The sequence below is a fragment of the Parasteatoda tepidariorum genome, chromosome 8 (genome assembly GCF_982258835.1).
Source record: "Parasteatoda tepidariorum strain Cologne lab strain chromosome 8, Ptep-v5.0, whole genome shotgun sequence".
In the NCBI taxonomy this organism is placed as follows: Eukaryota; Metazoa; Arthropoda; class Arachnida; order Araneae; family Theridiidae; genus Parasteatoda; species Parasteatoda tepidariorum.
The window spans coordinates 44,729,056-44,750,987 of record NC_141762.1 but is presented as its reverse complement, the minus strand read 5'-3'; the positions used below and the strand labels follow the sequence as shown (position 1 = coordinate 44,750,987).

The window sequence follows — 21,932 nt, the reverse complement described above, 5'->3', positions numbered from 1 at the left end:
ACTAACATATTCTTATCTTTTACAATAAAAATCCTATTTCAGGATAAGATATGAAGGACAAAAAAAGAACGTTGATTGTTCTTGCTTGAGTTATATAAGAAGTAAAATCATATAATAGAGTAAAATTGCACGTTGGTATCTTATCCCAAAATTATTAGTTTCACCATGCTCACACAAGATGTGTTATTTATTTATTTTTTTACCTTACACAGAGCATTAGCAATAATTTTAAAAATAAATATATCATTATTGCCTATTTTTTCGGGGTTTTCTGGTTTATAGCTTTAAACCACAGCCTTACAACTCAATAAAAGGGATACAGTGGCCATAATTTATATTTCAGTAATAATATTATTTCGTGTCTTTTATCTGACGGGAAAAAAATCGCTTCCTTGTTCTATTGACTCGCCTATATAGACTACAATAGACTATAACACATATATAGACTACAGCAGACAATGTTGTCGATATAGACTGCAATAGACCATGTAGTCCATACAGGCAATCTAGTGTTTTCTTTAAGTAAATGTATACCTTAATATACAAATACACATTGTTTTTATAGTGCCTCACATTTAACTATCTACACATGTATTCTTGAAACTAATATTATTTTAGGAGTAAAAAATATTTAAAATTAATTTACTTTAGGAATAAAAACTATCGTGTTTTTATTAACACTTTATCCACTACAGGGGCATACACTTTATTCTCGCTTCCGTCATAATTAGAAGGGGGCGGAATATGTGTTATATATTTGTATGTCATGAAAGTTGAAAGTAGCACGCAGAATTCTTTACAAATATTGGCACTATAAGAAAAGGTTGGCCTTCACTGTCCTGGAATAGGCCAGATAAGCAAATTACTCCGATACATATTGCAGCCACTGGTTATTTTTAATGAAGCGGTTTTCCTATTAGCGTAAATATTGCCTTATGATATCATAAAATTTTTGCTAAAAAGTTTAACATTCCATAATGTTTTTTTTTTCTTCAATCGTGCTGGATAAGATATAATGTGGCGGAAAACTGCTAGTACAAATTTGATACATTTATTTGATTGTTAAAGACAACCATTATGCTGCATTTAAAATTTTCAACATTTAAAATTTCAAATAAATATATGAACATTTAAACATTTAAAACAATATTTGAAATTTTAAATATTGATGAAATAACAGACTAAGAGTTTTAATACTCTTAGTCTGTTATCTGCACTTCCTTAATGCCTATAAAAAAATCGAAACATTTGATAGAATTAAACTTGCTAAAATACTAAAACTAGTTACAAAAAGTTAAAGTTCGTATTAAAAAAATATAAATTTATCATTCACACTCTTAGTGTGTATAATATAAACAGATAAAAGCTGATTTTGATAAATAATGCAGCTAAAAATATAATCAAAAACAACAATTTTATCTGAGAACTAATCAAAACGGAATTAATGTTATCGCTTCAAAAATCCAGCTCGATTGTTTTGGGTGTATAATTATCTCTTACTTTTTCATATGACGGAAATAAGCTTGCTAGATTGGAAAAAAGCTTCGGCTCGTGTTGAGTTCAGTTACATAAAGTTAACAATTACGTAAGGATTAAATTATGTAAGGAAACGATTGCTTCCTTTTTAAAAATTATCCAGTGTACTTGAATTGAGTTTCTGTAGATTTGATGCTAGTCAGTCTCATTCGTTGCTCTAGAATGGATACTCTGAGTTATATTTTCTTTCCTGCAGTCGTGATTCTTGTGTCACTTTGGCTGACAAAATCGAAAAAAGTGAAAAACCCACTACCCGGACCGAGGGGTTTACCACTCATAGGTTATCTTCCATTTTTAACAAAAAAACCATACGTAAAGCTTCATGAGTTGGCTAAAACTTATGGACCAGTATACAGGTTAGTTTCATTATTTAAAATTAAAATTTTCTGTACATTTATAACAGCTAGGAGGCACCACCCACTGTTCGCTTCACTCACAAAGCCCCGTGGTTGCTTTCCATTCATCATTAAAGGTCGATGGGGAAAAACAGTTTACGTCTATTTTTTACAAAAATTAAGATTAGATTGCCATCTGGGTCATTTTGAGGATGATTAAATTTCGGAAAATCAATAGCATGGCAAATCGATACGTCCACCTTCCTGAGAGTTATTACTCAGTATAAATGGACCATGCTGTGGTAAAAGAGTTCCTATCCGTGATCAAATTTGTTTGGGTTTTTTTTTCTCTCAAAATAAACTTTAATGGATATTAATCGTTTTTCCGCCTTCGTCTTCTTAAAAGCTGATAAGCTTCTTAAATGATGATTTGTTTAGAAAACATATAATAATCATTTTACGTAAGTGCATTTTATTAATAAGTAAATCATAACAAAATAAAAAAGACAACTGGATTTGAAAATTAATCAAATTTACTCAAAAAAAGAACAAAAGAAACGTTCTGCAGAAAATGCGTTAGAATAAAAAGATACAGAATATATGACACAATAAGCAGTAGCAAATGAGAAGTAATTTTCCTTGTTAACAATATACCACGATGACCTTACATCATATAAGAGTTCGTATTGGAAATAGTTTTGATCTTTTATCAGTTTTTATATTTTCTAAAATTTCGATTTAAATGTTAAGACTTATATCTGACAACATCGAACCACTCTCTCATTAATTATTTATTTATTTCCTGTTACTTTCGTTATTAAGTCAAGCTTGAGCTTATAAAAGGAAAGTTGTGAGAGAGATAAATTTTTATACAACAATGGTTAAATAATTATTTCTCAAAGAAAAAAATGCAAAAGAAAATTTCAAATTTTAATAATTTTGAACCAATAGGAATTTCGAAAAAAAAAACTATTTAAAGTTATAATTCAAAGTGGTCCATCAACACGTCAAATTTCAAGTCTGTAGTTGCATTTCAGAGAACAGCAGATCGACCAACATGTTTTCTTTACTACAAGTTTAGCAGCTTGAACTTGTATTCTTGATCCAATAACCGAATCGTACTTTTCCATTCCATCGAATTCCTTCTACATTTTTCAAGTTTCTTAGACTTGTAGATTTTGAGCAGCAAAGCAAAATGTAAAGCAAATCAAATGTAAATAAGCAAATATGGGCCGTTCAGCCTGCAAATTATAAGATATTGTTTATAATTGTACACAGTAATTGCATTTCTACTGCTCGCAGAACGACCCGTATGCTATCATTTTTCAACAAATTTAACAATTCTCTAACTAATTATCGACTCTTTACAGTATCCCAGTACACTTTTCTATACACTTTAGTGAATTCAAGCTTCTAAGTCTTATATTTTTTGCGAGTAAAACAAAATGCAACTTTTTAGCGAACACCCAAACAACACCAAGAATCCAATTTCGTAGAAAAGAAAATTGAATGTTTATTCAGAAAAAAGGCGTCTTTCAGTCTGATTTCGTAACTGAAAATGCAGTCAGCACTAATTAACATATTTGAGATTACCCCCGTTAATCATTAAGATTGAGTCTTAGTGCGTGAAGATCCGATCATTAGATCAAAATTTTAATTCAGTTAAATCCGAATACTTTCACATAATTAACCAAACATTTAGATAGCTAAACAAATTGCGCTACCCAGTTAACATTGCGTAAATTAAAACTATAATAAATCACATACGTTTTGAATTAACAGGAAAATTAAATGATGGTTTTGGTGCTAGGTATCTTGTAATTATTAAGTAAATATTCAATGTATAATTGACAAATCATAATTTTTATCAAATAATCATGACTACCGTCATGTGGGGCTACTTTGTGCAGGATTTCGCAGTTTTTGAAGTTTGACAAGTAAAAAAATTATGCTAATTCAAACTTTAATAAAATTTATCGATATTATATTCATAACTGGACTCAGACGAGTGAATTTGATCAATATTGGCATTATTTGTATGTAATATTTGCAAATAATAAGCCAAAACATACCTTGCACAAAGTAGCCCCCAAGTGGGGCTACTTTGTGCAGCGATAGGAATTCAGTTTAATAATCATATTTTTAGTAAAATATTGATATAAAATTGTTAAAAAGGTTAATTGTTAACATTTTTAATAACAAAAACATCAAGATGTGTGAAGATATTAGTTTGAAAATAATTTTCAGGGTTAAAAAACCATTTTTTATAAAGACTTTTTTCTTAAAAAGAATGTTTATTTCAAAACATTTGAGTTTAAACAAAAATAAACCATATACATTTTTGAACATTGGATTAGATGAAATTTCAAGAATAATAATTATTACATATTCATTAACATTTATAATATAGATAAATTTGAACATAACATGCTTGAATGAACATGACAGAATTTGCTCTTCAGTTTCTGTCAAAACCACCTGATGTCCTATAAAATATATTTTTATGTGTTAAATTGTTTGATTAATTCATTGAAAAATCTTTGTAGAAGAGAAATAATAGTTTACCAGCACGTTTCATGTGTTTCTTGTGAATTTATCATGGATAATATTTCTGTGGATTTTGTACTTCCGAGAAGCTTCTGAAATCGACATACCACCAGCAACTGCTTGCAAACATTGTTGCAGCTTTTCTAAAGTGTAATCACGATAGTTTCTCGTTCCAGGTATTTTTTTTATAACGTCTGACCATTTTTCTGTCGAGAAAAAAAAACGAATTTAACTTTTCACAAAGTAGCCCCACAGTGCATTTTTTCTCATTTTCAGTTTATTTGTTATTAATTTTCAAAATTTTTTAACGCTAACCTGATATAATTGTTTATTAATATATAAATAAAAAATTTTGCACTTATGACAATTGTTTTATCAACGGGTTTGCATTTCACAGCTAAAGCTTCCACGCACACTTTTCGACGTCCGACGTTCTCGTTAAGTTGTTGACATTGGATAAACAAAACACACTCTGAGATTATTTTAAAATTCGAAAAAATGTTTGTAGTAATAGAAGTTACTTCTATCTTCAAATTCCACACATTTTTAACGTGAAAAAAACATAATACTGAATAGCAGCACTTGAAAAGTACCAAATTCGAATTTGCACAAAGTAGCCCCACATAACGGTACTGAATTTAATTTTCACTTTTTATTTGCAAATGTTAAACAATAACTGCTACAATCATTGTACTCTAGCACATCTAAATTATTTCAAAATTTTTCTTTTGCAGTGTTCCCCTAGGTAGTCGGAATGTTGTGATATTGTCAGACTTCAAAAGCATAAAAGATGCGTTTTCTAACGATGTATTCATGGGAAGACCGGGAGATTTACCATTTGAACTAAGTGAAACATCCCGAAGTAAATTGCATTTAAATATTTTTCTTCCTTATAAAAAAAATAATCCTTAAATGAATGTTACTGTAAATAACCAAAATTTGTGAATGTTCACTTTCTTCTGCGTATGTGACACAAACCAAATACATCTGTAAAATATTAAAAAATTAAATATTTCGGGAATATTTATAGTTTTCTTGTCAAACTATCACTGATGTGTGTCGATAAGAACATATATGCTATGAGGGAGATCGAAAAGATAAGCCAAAGTCAATACCAGGCAAATGTATATTGTTGTTGTTTCTCATCCCCAATGGTCTAGCTGAGCTAGACCAGATCCATGAGTCCATTCACCCCCAGGAAGTCAAAAAAACAAGACCGGGTTGCACAAAAAATCCTCCTTTTCAAAATCCACACAGCTAAGGAGGTGAGCCGGGCTGGCTGCACTGGAGAAACATTTGTTGCAGGTGGGATAGATCTTTCGCTGTTGTTCATACCTCATGCACTTTATGTGGCCACTGATGAATCTAGTGAATGCGGTCTGATCGCCTCTATTACCTTTGAAGATCAAAGCGCGACCCGGCTTATCCACAGAGTACCAGATATGTACTGGGGGAGTATTCCAGATTAGCTAGACACCTTGCTTTCTAATGGAGTGAATTTCGGAGGATGTGAGTGCCAAACTTTCCGGCAGAGGTTGGCAAGAAAGGCAAATGTATGCTTGTACTTAACAAAAACATCAGTTCTAGGAATACTGAAGAAATGTATACTTGGCAGGGGCACCTAACCTTAAGAAACATAAGTGTAATGAATACCGGGCAGTGACATGTAACCTTAGAAAAGCAGCAATGTAGGGAAAACCGGGTAAATGTATACCGGGTAGTGGCATTTAATATTAAAAACATCCGTAAAATCCAAAAATACAGAGAAAAGCATGCAAATCTCCGAAACACTCACCAATAGAGACTGGTGAATGTTTTATTTTATTTTGTTTTATTTTATAACCGTCGTTGAACAACCGCCCCCAAATTTTTGGGTTTGCGACTACTAATGTTCAATTCCGTAGCCCTCTAATTTTGAACCCACTACAGAAGACAATGGAACTCTTCGATCAAGTATGGGGAGAAATATGCTTTCGAGGGGGACTTTTGGATGAAACTACCCCGCATGTGCGTTACATGGAGAGGAAAACCACAAAAATCACCCATGACTGACGGCAAAGGGAATCTGACCCACGATCCGTCTACTACTGAGGATATTTTACGTCAGCACGGTGGTCTGTGCAAGTGGGATGCGGAATTCGTATCGAACAGCCATCGAGCCTGGTTCACATTATTGAAAGGCGGGAGCTCTATCCTCTAAGCCAGAGGTCGCCAAAGTGGTCTATATAGACCCCCAGGGGTCTATTTAACGAAAGCGGGGGTCGATCTGAGACAGGGGGGCGAATGGGGGTCGATCCGAATCGGAAGGGTCGATTGTAGGTTTAAAAAGAAAACAGTTCTCAATACGCAAATCACACATACCTAATTAAGTATGTAAAATTTGTGAATTTTTTTCATAATTGACTCAATATCAGTTTCTTTATAAAACATAAATTAATAAACGTATATTTATTGGGGTGAAACAAGTATTTACGTTCCACCGCGCAGTGGCACGAACTCAGCGCAGTTTATAAGTCATATGCACATGTGCGCTTGTCTAAATGTCACGTGTGACGAGCATTGACGTTACAAATGCAAATATCATACGCAGTTTCAGCTATCTTTGCAAACTGTGTTGAATATTTGCTGTGTCATTATTAAAACTTTTATAGTTTTGGATAATTAGTTATTGTTTCGATAAAACCATTCGTTTGGTTTAGATATCAATTTTAATTATCAATGCACAAAAAAGAAGGTAAGCTTTAATAATATGGATTAGTACAGCCCGCGGCAAAACTGTAGCACACTTTGTATTTTTTTACGAAAATTACAAAATTGACCAATTTTTGTAAATTTCAATATTAATATATTTTTCATAAAACTATTGTTACACAATGTACTATTACTTTAATAAAAGTTTAAAGTCATAAAATAAATGTACAAACACAGTATCTAATAGAGTTTTATTTTAATTAACAGAAAATTACATTTGTAGGGGTCGATGGAGATTTCGAAAAATTATACAGGGGTCGATGATCAAAAAAGTTTGGCAACCCCTGCTCTAAGCCATCACGGCTTGCTAGTGAATGTTGATATTCCCCGTTGTAAGTGAGAAATTGGGATATTTAGTAAATATTTAGGATATACACTGAGTGATTTTGCGGGTATTGGCATTTGCCTATGAAAGTCGCCATTTTGAAGATCTTTCACTGTGAAATAAAGTAAAAGTCAAATAACTTAAAGAATAAAACTATACTGTTAAAAAAAGTGACAACGCTTTCATAACGGCAATGATGCGCTTTTGTCCTGCCAACTGCGATCTTTGTTTAAAATTACCCCGCAGCACTAAAATTGAAATAAAAATGCAAATTCCTTTAAAACTTGCTTATTTCACTTTAAAAATAATTATCAGCTGCAATCAATAGCTATATTCATTAATGCAAACAATAGAGCACATAAATTGTTCCAGGAAGACGAGTTATGTCGTTCGTCGTGATAAAAGATTTTACCCATTGACTGTTCTGCACGTAAAAAGTCGTAGTTTAACCTGCAATCTTTACCGCATAGCAAGACCGATTTTCTTTCTTGTTATTAGATAAAGAAATAGTGAATTAGTGCGAAACAGTCTCCCAATTTTGACAATTCCCTTAACCGCCAGTGGGTTAATCGTTTCACAAAATAATGGATGCTAAATTTTGGGTAAAAAGTTGCCACAAAAAATGGAACTGCTTCAAGCCACCACTGTGGATCGAGCCCAGAACTTTACAATCTTACCTGAAGGCCATCTCAGCTCGAATAAAAACTCAGACCTTTAAGCAAAGCTTATGATGAAATATTTAAACTTTTTTTTTCTTTCGTGTTTGACAAAATAGTTTTGCAGTCAAAGTTTGATCTGAACTCAACAGTTTCTATTAAAGTATGGCACCGATGGTCAGAGGCTCTGTTGGCGAAAAGATATTTGTTTATATTATTGCTTTTGCAATTCCGTTTTTTGAGTAAAAAAATAATATTTTAGGTATAAATAATTGTTTTATTCAACAAAATGTTTCTTTTCCAAAAAAATAAACAAATGTTGCTATTTGTATCTTCTTAAAAACGAAAAAAGAATCTTCTCAATTTAATATTAATACATAACAACATAAACAATATTTTAATAATAAATATAAGTACAATGAGCAAAGTAAAAAAATGGAACACTTTAATTGGAATCAGCGGCTATCTGCCACTATCAAGGTTGCAGTTACTTTAGGTTGAGTTATAGATACTGTGAAATCATTTAATCTTATTTAGAGTCATATTTGATTGAAGAGTAATCATGATAAAATCAGTAAGACACCGTTGCAGTTTTTTGTTTTTACCATTGCTAAATCATTACCATTAGTAAACAAATCGAATTACCATTGCCAAAAAAATGTTTGAATCATTCCAGGAAAACTGCCAGAGTTGATGTCTGGTTTACTTCTCGATAGAATCGCAGCAAATATTGAGGCGTTAATGTCATTTTAAGCGATTTAAATACGCTGCCAATTTTACAAGTTGCACGAAAATACCCAGCAACTGAAAAATTTTGAATTAGTAACTAGAATTTTTAATCACCAGAATAATTTATACAGTTTACTGGGTTCCTTCAAACAATACGAAATTACGGCCAACACTTTGAATCCCTCATTTTTTGTCAATAAAATGGATTTTGTCAATTTGCGTTCAGTACGAAAGAAAATAAAACATTACAAAGACCTTTGGGACATCGCAAATGCGATCCCAAACTGTTTTATTTTGCACGGTTTTCCCTCAATATCACTTAAATTTATTTTGATGTCACTAACTGTAACATTTAAATCTTGACTTTTTTTCTATAAAGCTATAATCAAACGTGAAAAAAATCATAAATTGAACTTAATACAACTGCATTCTTAAGGGTTCAAATTTACTAGCTGTTGTAATCAAAGAAATATTTTTATGTGCTTAATATATGATTCAGCTTAAATATTTCTTGAAATATTTAGAAATTTTGTAATGCATGAGTAGTAAATAATTTGTTTATGTTTTTTAAACAGAAAGTGGAGCAATGTTAGGTATGCCTTGGAAAGAACAAAGGAGATTTTCTTTGCACATGCTTCGTGATTTAGGTTTCGGTAAAACTAAAATGGAAGCTCATATGAAAGTTAGTATGCATTAAACATAATATAATTTAGATTTCTGACAACTTTAATAATAATTATTATTACTAGCTAAAAAAATTTTTGTAAATGAAGGAGTGTAAAAAAATATTCTCTTTTGGGAAATTTTCTCTTTGACAAGTAATCAGTTATATTCTAGTAAATAATCAGTTATATTCTAGTTCCAAATATAAACGCAAGTGCAATTCATGTTTGGAACCACTATGTAAGTGAAAGGAAAAAAATATTGTTTCTCTATTTTTCTTTCAATTATATTAACATAGTTTCTTTTTTATGTTTTGGATATCTCCGGAAAGGTCGTGCCAATTTCATTTAGATTGTTTATGAAAGAGTATATTTATATTAGAATGATTTAGAACAATTGACTTGCATGCATATTATAAATGACGGATTAAAAAACGTATTGCTCCCAATTACAGTAATTAAAGACAGTAATCAACCAAAAACGCCCTAAATCAGCGAACTCAAAAGGCGTTGTGCATGACCTTGCTGTATTTCTTCGTCAACTCAACAAAAGTTATTTGAGCTTGGTTGAAATATTCTACCTCATTCACTATATTTATAGAATCTTGTGTCCTCAGATTTCCATCTCTACAAAATTCCCATAATGAAAAAAATCTGCAACTGCTTTGGTGGAGATAAAAGATGAAAAAGAAATAACAAGTTTTTCACCGAAAAACCTTAAAGTACGTTATTTTCAAGCCTTGCGAAAACGGTTGTGAAACAGAATAGTGTTTACACGGTGGTGGTAGACCATGGTGGTGGAACTGAATTTCACTTATATATAATTTAGTAAATATCGACCTCGGTTGTGGAATTGAATGGTGCTTATACACAATTTAAATGTATTTCGAAATTTAAATTTGGTGAGTTTTAATTTTCTTCAAAATCCGACACGAATTTCAAGACAGTCAAATATTTGTTTAATTTAATCGAAGTTCATTGCATTTAAATGAGCGCAGGGGTGAGAAGTTTTTATCTCTGTTAATTAGGTACAAAATGCTTACTGACTGCACTAAAAACATTTACTGACTGCTGATTTCTATTAAAAACATTTACTGACTGCTGATCCTGCACCTAGTTGTTCTCTATGTAGAGTCGACATAACTATTAAGCATGTTTTAACCAACTGATTACTATTAAAAACATTTACTGACTGCTGATCCTGCACCTAGTTGTTCTCTATGTAGAGTCGACATAACTATTAAGCATGTTTTAACCAACTTCAAACGATTTGAGCATTCGAGGAACAAACTCTTTGGCAGCTTTTTCCCTGATCTTAAATTCTTACTCAGTAACCCTATACATCACAATCTTTTTAAGTTTGTCAAAAAATAGAACTATACTCTCTATTTCAAAAATAAAGTATTTTTTAACCTAGTGGCTGGCGCAGTATAGCCCTGTCTGGCTCTTGTGCCAATAAACTCTAATCAACCAACCTCTATCGGCTGCACTCTGACGCAGTAACTCTTTGCATAAAATTCTCGTGTGGTCATAGAAAAGTGGCCACCAAGTTTACTTTACAGACACAAACTTTAAAGCAGAAGCGTTTTTTTTTCTTTATTTATTACAGTAATAGTAAAACTTTTGTCTTTTAGGATGAAATACTCGAATTATTTGAACGTATTGAAGAAAAAGATGGATCTCCGATTCCTACAAAAGATTTTCTCACTCCCAGTATGTCTAACAACATTGCGTCATTATTATTTGGAAAGCGACTCAAATACAATGATCCTAAAAGGCAGAAATTAGACAAACTCTTACATGAAGTGGGACGTCTGGTGGGATCTGTCATGATTTTCACATTTTTCCCGTGGCTTGCTGCTCTCTTAAACTTTTTCAATATCGGCAATAAAAAGAAACTGTCCAAAGCTTTGAGTGATATTAAAGCATACGTGAGGTAAGCAATTTTGAGTAAAAATCCACTCATCAATACGTATTATTCATTCAAGAAGTCATTCATATCCTCCTTTGACCCGAACTTTAAGTATGGCTTTAAGCATCAACACTCCGTGGATCTTGTTTCGATGTCATTTAACTTGGTGTAACATAAGAGCTTCAGCGAATATTTTTCTCTGCTCTGTAGCAATATCGTCAGCTTCCATTGCAGAACATACATTAATTGAATGCGACGGCATTACTATGCAATGACGAATCTCGGAATCATATTCCTGAAGTCATATCCACCGACATACCTAACCTTCAGGATTCTTAAAACTTAAAAGCCAGTTTAAAGAAGCGTAATCAGTCCAGAGCAAGAATCGTCTTTGTATAGATAAGGATGGAAATGTTCAACAGCTTTAACAATAGCGAATAGTTCTTTCCGAATTGTACAATTATTTCGCCCCGGTTTTGATAGAGATTTACTCCAGTAAGCGATGACTATTCTTGACCGCTGATTTCCTTGCACAGAACAGCTCAGACAGTTTCGTTGCCGACATAAATATATAAAATGAACAATTTGATGAGCTGGGGATATGCAGGAGAGGCGAAGATGTTAAGGACTTCAATTATTCAAAAGATTTTATAGATTTTTCCCAAACTTCTGTCCACAGGAATTTCTGATTGGTCTCTGTTAGCTTGTGGAGTGGTTTTCAAGTAAGCGATCGTCGAGAAGTCCTTTAAGAATTTTTTGTAATCGGTGAAAAGCCTAAACAAACTTCGCAGTTAATGGACAGCTTCTGGACGACATCAGTTCTCGCACAGAGAAAACTTTTCGGGATCTGTAGTAACACATTCTGCAAAGATAATGTGTCCGCGATAACTAACTGCACGGTGGAACAATTTACATTTAGATTAGTTAAACTTAATATTAACTATTCTTAATTTCCTCGGATATGCTATTAATTCTCTTCATATGCGCGCCCTTCAATGATGATATCATTCAAATACATAAGAAAGAATCCGTAAGACAGTCTTAGTAAGTCCTAGTGAGAGCTCGAATTGAAAAACAACACCAAAGTTGAAAAACATAATTAGCTGGAGTTCTATTTTAAGTAAATTTGATAAATCTAAAAAATTGAATCAGAATGATAAAAAAAAATTATTTTTATACATAATTTTACAGAGAGGAATGTGAAGAACATGAGGCAACTTTAGATACTGCTAATATTCGTGATTTCATAGATGGATATTTGATTGAAATTCAAAAAAGAGCCAATGATGCCAATTCAACCTTTCACAGTAAGAACATTTTTTATTCCTTTCTCTTGAATAAAGATACACATTTTTTTAAAAAACGCATTTCTTTTTTACATTATCATTTTTCTAGCGTGAATATTTAAATAATTAATGATTGCATTCTGAAAATAAACTGTATGCATCGCATCAAACGTCAATTTTGTTTTATTTATTCACATGCTTGTGTACGTCCAACTTTTAGGCTTGTCTATTTCCAACTTATAGGTTTCATCTCCCTATTCCAAAATTTCAATTGTATAAAACTCTTGTACAATATGAGTAGTCGAAGGTGCTTCAAAAATTGATCTAGCCGATCCGACCAAGACTGTTTAACGTGAAGCTTGTGAATTTGAATATCACCGGATATATCTTTGTGATGTCTTTTTTTAGTTTGTGCAACATGTTCATCCACATGGCAAGAGCTTATTAGCCCTCTTTATAATAAGCATACGAGCCTGCATATGTATGTGTAACAATAAATAAAATAAAGTAGTTAAATGGCAGATATATTTTGCACTACTCTCCATCCAGTTTGTCACGTCCATTCACTTAACAAGATTGCGCAAGCTCCGTTTTGCAATTAAATTGCAAGCCACTTATTATCCCACACACTTGCGTCCAAAAGTTCTGCGCAAACTTCGACGAAAAAGGAGCTTGAAAGTGAAAAATCTCAATATTATTTTCCATGCATTATTTGTTCTATTATTTAGTCTAGTTAAAGCAAAATTACATAGCAAATCAAACTGAGTTGTGTGATTAATTTCCACTGGAATGTAGACTATTATCTTGTTTTATTGTAATTATTATTTATCTGCTATGTGCAATTATATAGAGATTTAATAGAGATTTTAAAACTTTTGTGAAAAGTTAATATTTGAAGAATGGTAAAATAACTGAAAATAGATTGTCTGCACATTAAGAACAACAACAAAAATACATTAAGTTATGCAAAGTTTCAAAAACAACAAAAGCATCGCGTACTGTTCAGAGAAAAATATTTGTATTTGCCGCTTCTTATTTTTAGTATTGTTAACTAATTTTCTATTTTTGATCAATTTTTTAAATTCATTTTTTAAGACCATTCAAAAATATTAAAAAAAATTAAAATTCTGCTTTAAACAATGACTTTATGAGCAAATTTAATAACTAGTTGTTTGATTATTTTTTATCAATCATACTGAATTTTTTTTATCAAAATATCAGCACTTTAAAGTTATCTATTTTTACGGTTTGTTACAGATGTAGCATTGCTTAAAAAAAGTAGAGTTAATTTTTTTTAAAATTTCCCAGAGGACGTTTTAGAAGATTTATCAAGACTATTCTTTGGCGCTGGTAGCGAAACTGTGCGAATAACCGTAGAATGGATGATTCTATTGTATGCAGCTTTCCCCGAGGTTCAAAGAAAGGTTCAAGCAGAAATTGATGAAGCTCTAGGCACAGACCGATTTCCAACATGGCAGGACAGATTTGACATGCCCTACACTGAAGCAACCATTTTAGAACTCATGAGATGGAAAAGCATCATTGCTTTAAATGTTTTAAGATCGTAAGAATTTTTCATAATTGAAATCTTCTTTATTCTAACTATCCTGTTATAAGCCTTTACTCATTAAAATATGAAGCTCTAGGTTAAAACTAAGCTAAAAGTCAAACGAATAGTTTGTAAACAGTACACATAAAAATTATTGTGCAATATAAACCAACAAGAAACAGATAAAACAGTTCCAGAATGTTACCCAAGAACACAGAATCAGTCTAGTTACCAACTAATATATTCCTATATTTTATCAATCATTGAAATTGACGTGAGCACATAAAGTCTAATAATCACAGAATTATACTCCAATCATAGAACTTTACATTTGAATCACACACTTCAAACAATTATCGAGTCTAACAATTACGGAATAAAACGTCAAACGCAAACTGTGACTCAGAACATTCAGAATCTGACAAAGTATATACTACCATAAAATCTATCAATCACGGAGCCTGAAATGAATATATGGAATCTATCAATCACAGAACCATACGCAAATTCTTAAAAACTTATATTCAAAAAGTCTTACACTTTAAACTATTCTAATTTCTAACAATTACAGGAAAGTTCAAATACAGAGTGTTATTCGACCACGCAGAATCTGACTAACTATCAACTGTCTAACAAATCGAAGTATAAGGTCAATCGAAGTATAAAGTCAATCAGTAACCGAATCTCAAACGAACACATAGAATCTAATAATGACCCAATCATATTCCTATTTTAAAAAAATCTAACATTTAAAAAGTCATATACTTTTACCACATTTGTAGAGCCTAGTAATAATAGAATCAAACGCTAATTCACAGAATTGTATGTCAATTGAATTTTATGTCTCAATTTAGTATACAATGTAAAATGCCTGTTTGTTAAATCAAGGAGCCTATAATTTACTCCCCAAAAATATGATATTTAAACGAAGGTCATGGTGCCGTATAGCCTTTTCTGGACTCAAGCGCTTAAGACTACAAGCTAATTAGCATATTGTGCTAGGTGAAAAGTTTATGTTTTCAATGCAATATTATTAAAACGCAATTTGAAATTATTTTCAAAAAGTATATAAGATGAACTTTTTTTCTTAAGTGACAACACACCTTGTTTACGGAGCTCGAGAATTATATTGCGCGACATGATTGGTTCATATACTTTTTTATACTTGCCTACCCAGCAGGGCATATAAATGTTTAATCAGAAATAAAATAAACTACAGATTATGTATACAAAATTTTGATGGAAATCCTAAAATACTTAAATAGATCAATGTAGAAACGATATCGATGCATCTTTTCCACTAAGACAAGCTCTGGTTTAACGTAAATAAGATGATGACCTTCAAACTTTGATGAATAGTAGGAAAGTAGGTATGTTAAGCCGTGCTCTCACCTATAATACTTAAATATGATAATAATACTTCTTTAAAATAAAAATAATGCTCTTCATTTTCAGCAACTATGCTTATTCATGCTCAAATCCATCAATTTTTATTTCTGCTTAATATTTTTTTAAATAATACCTAATACTTCTCTGCCTCTTATTTATAGTTAAAAGTATTGGTGTTAATGTAATTAGTGAATAGTGGAGGTGGCACCATTGTAGTATTAAGCATATTTTTGGCCGTGTAAGATACATCTTAATTTGTCATAAAAAAGGGATATTTATCTCAGAAAAATAAACAAATTCATTTGAGAGACATTTATTTATTACTTAGAGAAGATGGCCATACTTAGAAATAATTGAATAAATAAAGAAGTCCCTATAAAATTAAGACAATCATTTTCTTAACATCGATAATTTCTGCAGAGATAAAAATTCAGCGACTGGGACTGAGAGGCTGAAAGCCCCCAGTCCGAATACCAAGAATTCAAAATTAAAAGTAAAGTGAAATGTACCCAACGGACAGTTAGAAGCATGGAAGAGGTCCATGGATGGCGATTTATCGAAAGATAAAATAGCCAAAAACAAAGCCAACAGCAATATAGTAAGCAATATTGAATTTGAAAATAATTTGGCCCAAAGAGACTGCTAGAATTAGTACAACCATGTAAACTGAAACATTTTTGCAGTAAAAAATTAAGAATAGTGAGTTACATATTGTGGTTTTCGATTTATTTGCGACAGTGAATTAATGAGTTTTAAATTTGTAATGAAATAAAAAGTTAACCGTTACATTGATTGTTAAGAAAAGAATAAAATATTTATATTACCTTTTTATAAAAATGTAATAAAAATTAAATAATTGGTTCAATTTAATTATAATTCGATTAAGAGTGATTAAAAAAATTAATTTAAGAAATTAAAGAGATTTTAAAAGCTGCGAAATATGTAATGCCTATTATGACATCACAGTAATTATTTATCGTCAGTTTAATTATAATTCATATGTTTTCATTAATAGTAATTAAAAAATAAGTATGATCTTTTATAAATTTCATTCATTTCATGGGTGGCAGACTGACATGCCCGTATGTGAAAATGTTAAGATCTTTTGACCCCTGCTTGTTCACGTGATTAATAAATCCCTCATTTAAAGAATCGTTATCACGAAGCAAATCCACGCGTTGTCTACTATAAATGTTAATGACTATCCTCTACATGACTTTGAAACATTTTTTTTATATCATATGTAAAGAGATTCTAAAGTTAATATTGATTTTACTTCTTTTTCAGTAATCTAGTGGACACAGAACTTAATGGCTACTTCATTCCTAAAAACTCATATGTGCTAGCCAATTTACATGCCGTAGCATATGACAAATCTCTCTGGGGAAACGATGTTGAAGAGTACAAACCGGAAAGGTTCTTAAATGAAGACAGAACAAAAGTTATAAAACCAGAATACTTCATTCCTTTTTCAATAGGTATGCAAACGAAATGACCGAAAATGTTAAATTTTAGAAAATCTCAAAATTGAAAATGTATGAAACCGAACATAAAGAGCCACATACAAATTTGGTTTGATGGCTCAACTCAACGTCAGTATAAAAAATATACTGGAACACCTAAAAATTTATTTTGAAGCTGTATTCAGAAAAATTCTATTATTCAATCATATTTATAGCATCAAATTTCTCCGAATCATGTCTTTGAGTCCTTCCTTTGGTCATGGCTGACCACAAAAGGATTTAAGGTTTCCTTTCTCCCTTTAAACGCAAAAGTGAGTTTAAGTCCTGTATACAGGCAAGAGTTCATTTTACTTGTTTATTTTTCAAAATTTAGTCAAAATTTCAAAGTTACAAGCCTATAAAACTGAGCATATATAGCTGTACATCCCATATGGTTTCGCTGTTCATCAGTAGAAAAAAAAAGTAATTTATAATAAAATAAATAATAAAACAAAAACTAGAACAGCACCTAAAAATTTATTTTGAAGCTGTAATCAGAATGAGACCATATTCCAATCATTGTTATAGCATCAAATTGCTCCAAATTGCTCCCAAATTGCATCTCTTAAACCTTTTATTGACTGACCAAAAAAAGATTTATGATTTAACTTCTCAATATAACGCAAAATGGAGTTAAAGTCCTCAGCAAAGTCAAGGGCTTTGTTTACACAGTCCATTTTTTTCCCCTCCATGATCAAAATTAAACGCCAATAAAACTGAACAGAATGAACAGCACATCCGATATAGTTTGACTGCTCAACACCTGCAAAAAATAATGTATAAAACAGCTCCCAAAAATTGGTTTTAAAACAGTTATTAGAATAAGTCTATTGTTCCATCTTAACACTTTGAGCATGCAATTGATCCTGTTACTAGCTTCCTCTGAGATACAAGATAAAACTTTTAAGAATCGTGAACCAAAAAAAAATTATCAGTTTTCTTAGAGTTCTAGATTCTTAAGTTCTACTGATGATTCTAAATAATATTTCACTTTACTCTTTCAGGCAAAAGGCAATGCCCTGGAAAACCTCTAGCTGAAATTGAAGTCTTCCTCTATGTCGCAGCTACCTTACAAAAGTTTAAAGTATCCATACCCTCCGGTAATAAAGCTGATTTGGAAGCCGTTTTAGGAATCGGTTTACAACCAAAAAAACAAGATATTGTATTTGAAAGTCGAAATAAACTTAGAAACTATTGAAAACTGTTTATTGTAACTTTATTTTTGTTTGAAACATAGAGGGTAACAAATGATAATTTTAATCACAGAGTTTAGGGTGAATACTGCACTCGCTTTTTTTAGTTAAATTTTAGTTTTGTATAAACTGTTTAGTTTTAAACATGGTACAAAAGTCTAAAACTGTCATTTATTCGCATTTGGAGGGAATGGAATTAGTAAACTTTTTATTTAAAGAAAATTTTAAAAATTCAACAATTTTCTTCAATTCGCAGTTGTATGAGTTATCTGTTTCCCTTGTAAGGATTAGTTGTGGTATTTATAACAGTTATCCCATTTGAAGAGATTGGTTTCCACACTTGTAGGGATTAATTGCCATACTTGTAAGTGTTAGCAGTCATATTTTTAAATTTGACTGCTATCCCAATTTTAAAAAAAACGAGTGATGAAATATGGTATAGACATCACACACTCAGAATATGCAAAGAAAAAAAAGTTATCAAATCGTAAATAAATATTTGGAGAAAAAATTAAAATACGCCAACTAATTTAACTGAAAATTGCTTGGGAATGGTGGCAAACAGAAAAAGTACTCTAAAAATCATCATTATACATATGAACTGCTGCTACTCATGCTGTGGCAACAATTACTTGCTATTTAACAACGATAATATTTGAATAAAAAACTTCATTGACCTCAAAAATATGCAGATGGAAACAAAAATCTACATGTTTCAAGCACTCAAAAATAGATGCCCGTTCTCAAGACTTGCCAGACGTGAATAAGAAAAAACAAAAGTTTAAACTAACATAAAGTTGCCAATGGAAGTTATTTTTCATACGGACAAAGGAAAATAAAAGTGAGAAACGAAACTAAAAAGGCAACAATAGCCGAGAGTGGAATGCTCTATACTTATTTATCGATACTGTCATTTGTTGGGTACGAGAAAGTCTCAATAGTTGCTTTATTGCTCTGGAAGTAAGCGTAGTGAAAACTGTGTTAGTGTTAGCAATAGAAAAAGAAGCGCTCAAAGAGCAAAAAGATGGTCAATTTCCTTGTTGCTGAAAGTACTAGAACACGTCACAATGTTCATATTCATGGTCATAAAACTCATATTTACACGAAGGCAAAGTTACAAAATACAATAAAATCCTAACAACACAAATGAATCCTAACAGACTAATTTATTTAGATTAAACACACATTAGAACGGACAACGAAATGAAATGATCAAGTACACTCACGTTGACGTCATGAAACTTTAGTAGCTGATTGGTTAAAGAAGGAAAAACTTGGATTAAAAGTAGAACATGCTTTACTGTCATTCAAGGGCTTAGACCAAGAATTTGGATGATCGTTTACTCAATCCAAGCTCCAAGCAAAACAAGCTTCCATCAATTTCAATTAATCTTGGTTTAAGAACTTGGACCGTATAAGCAGGCCTTAAGTCTAAAAACTCCGGAACTGGTAATCATGAAGAAAACAATAATTTACACGGAAAATGAAAACAATTGGTTTTGTCGGTAACGTAATTTGAATAAATTTTAATTAAAGATAATTTTTTGCACCCAAAGCATTAAAATCGAACACCCAAAACTTAGAACAAAAATATAATAAATTTAACGATTTCGAAATACTTTATAATTAAATTTCTATTATATTTTCAATCTCAGATAAACCAGACATATATTATATATACTTCAATTTCAATTAAAATACTTGAGAGTTCAAAAATTTCACTATTTGCTTTTGATATAGGTTTTATTTCGAAATTTATCTTTAATATAAAATATTATACAATTATACTAATGCAAAATCTTTTAGTTCATAGCCAGGAATTATTTATTCATCAATTACTTATTTATCTCAGAAATATTAAAACATGAATCTTCAAATATTTAACAAATAATACGCTGATTCCAATTTATTATATCCAAAACGGAACGGAACAACGCAAACATTTAATATTTATTCAATCGAAATCAAGTGGTTCATCCGCAACCGAAACCGAGACTTTTAAGTGTCTCATAACGGCTGAATAAAGAGAAAGATAAAATTCAATTTTAGAATTTAAGAAATTGATATATAAATTATTTAAACGAAATTAAACTTTTAAACTAGACATCACTACAAGAGCAATGCCGATAGAGGAAAAAGGAACCCTTTTACGCGAAATATCTAGCAACTTTACTCTACGAAATTATAACATAAATTTATTATTATGTAAATTAAATTATAATTTCGAATTATTATTATTAATTACAAATTAATTTGTTTCGAACATTAAACGTAGTTACTTCCTAGGCATACAACTGCCTGCTATATAATATAAATAAAATAATTTGATGGCTTAAAATTCCCTGAGCGTCACAAGCACGTGATCTATTCTTAATTGCTTGACTAAAATGTGACACTAAGTTGAGTAAAAAAGCAAGACAGAAATAACAATTTTACTTTGGATTCAAAGAAATATGAAAACAAAATTAAGAATGCACAAAAAATTATTTAAAAAATAGCAATTACAGAAATTAAGAAAAAATGGCTATTTTAAATAATAAATATGACATATAATTGCTCTTTCACTATTCAGCATTTTTATTAAAAAAATACTGTTTGAATTCTTGCATTCATACTCATGCCACTTTATTCTACTCTTAAAGAGGCGTTTTCCAAATGGTGTTCCACTGAACCCTAGGGTTCCGTGAAAGAGTTGAAGTGGTTCCGAAGCTAGTGTTTCTATAACCAGTAATGAATTTAGATCCAGCCTATAATTCTTTACTTATTTAATTTTTTCGTTGCCTTTACGAAATTATTTCTAGTGAAATGGCAATTCAATAGAAATAGCAATTTTTAAAACAAAATATATTTCTAATAACAATATATTGCAATAATAACCTAATAACAATTTTTCTTATAACATAAAATAAGCATTTATAAAATACTACATTAGTATTTCCAAACGCAATTTTCAAATCAAAATAGAATAACTGAATTTATTTTTTGATAAAGAAATGTTTCCCTAATATAATTATTTTCAATGTATTAAGCCGTTATTTTGAGTTTTCATTTCTAAGTGAACCATAATTCTGCTTACTTTATTTATTTTCAGCTTTTGTAAGTACAACAAAACAAATTCATGGACTGCAAATTTAATGGTCGGACGTGAAACGTCAGTTTAAGATTATTATTGATAAAACGATGAATTGATAAAACGATCCTCTAATTATATATTTTAAAAAATATTCTTTCGTACATTATAGAGTTTACAATTACTTGAAGAAACTTGATTTATGAAGTCAGGGTTCCGCAAGAAGAATGTTGATTATTTAGGGTTCAGTAACAGAGAAATATCGGGAACGCTACTTTAACGTATTAGTTATATAAAATACGTTGATTGACTCACAACGAAAATACCAGAGAAATTTTATTTCCTTCCTCAATTATTTTGGAACGCAGATGTCCATCACTAAATATATATATATATATATATATATATTTATATATATATATATATATATATATATATATATATATATATATATATATATATATATATATATATATATATATATATATAT

General features: G+C 30.9%; 1 protein-coding gene across 1 annotated transcript; it reads left to right on the top strand.

Annotated features, from left to right (window-relative positions):
* The first annotated feature begins 1,437 nt into the window (after positions 1-1,437).
* Positions 1,438-18,380, top strand: LOC107449121 (cytochrome P450 18a1). Its single transcript, XM_043055288.3, has 8 exons — positions 1,438-1,892; positions 5,153-5,280; positions 9,455-9,561; positions 11,176-11,477; positions 12,645-12,760; positions 14,048-14,303; positions 16,965-17,155; positions 18,184-18,380. The coding sequence occupies exons 1-8, from the start codon at positions 1,669-1,671 to the stop codon at positions 18,375-18,377; spliced, it is 1,518 nt and encodes a 505-aa protein (XP_042911222.3). The 5' UTR covers positions 1,438-1,668; the 3' UTR covers positions 18,378-18,380.
* The last annotated feature ends 3,552 nt before the right edge of the window (positions 18,381-21,932 follow it).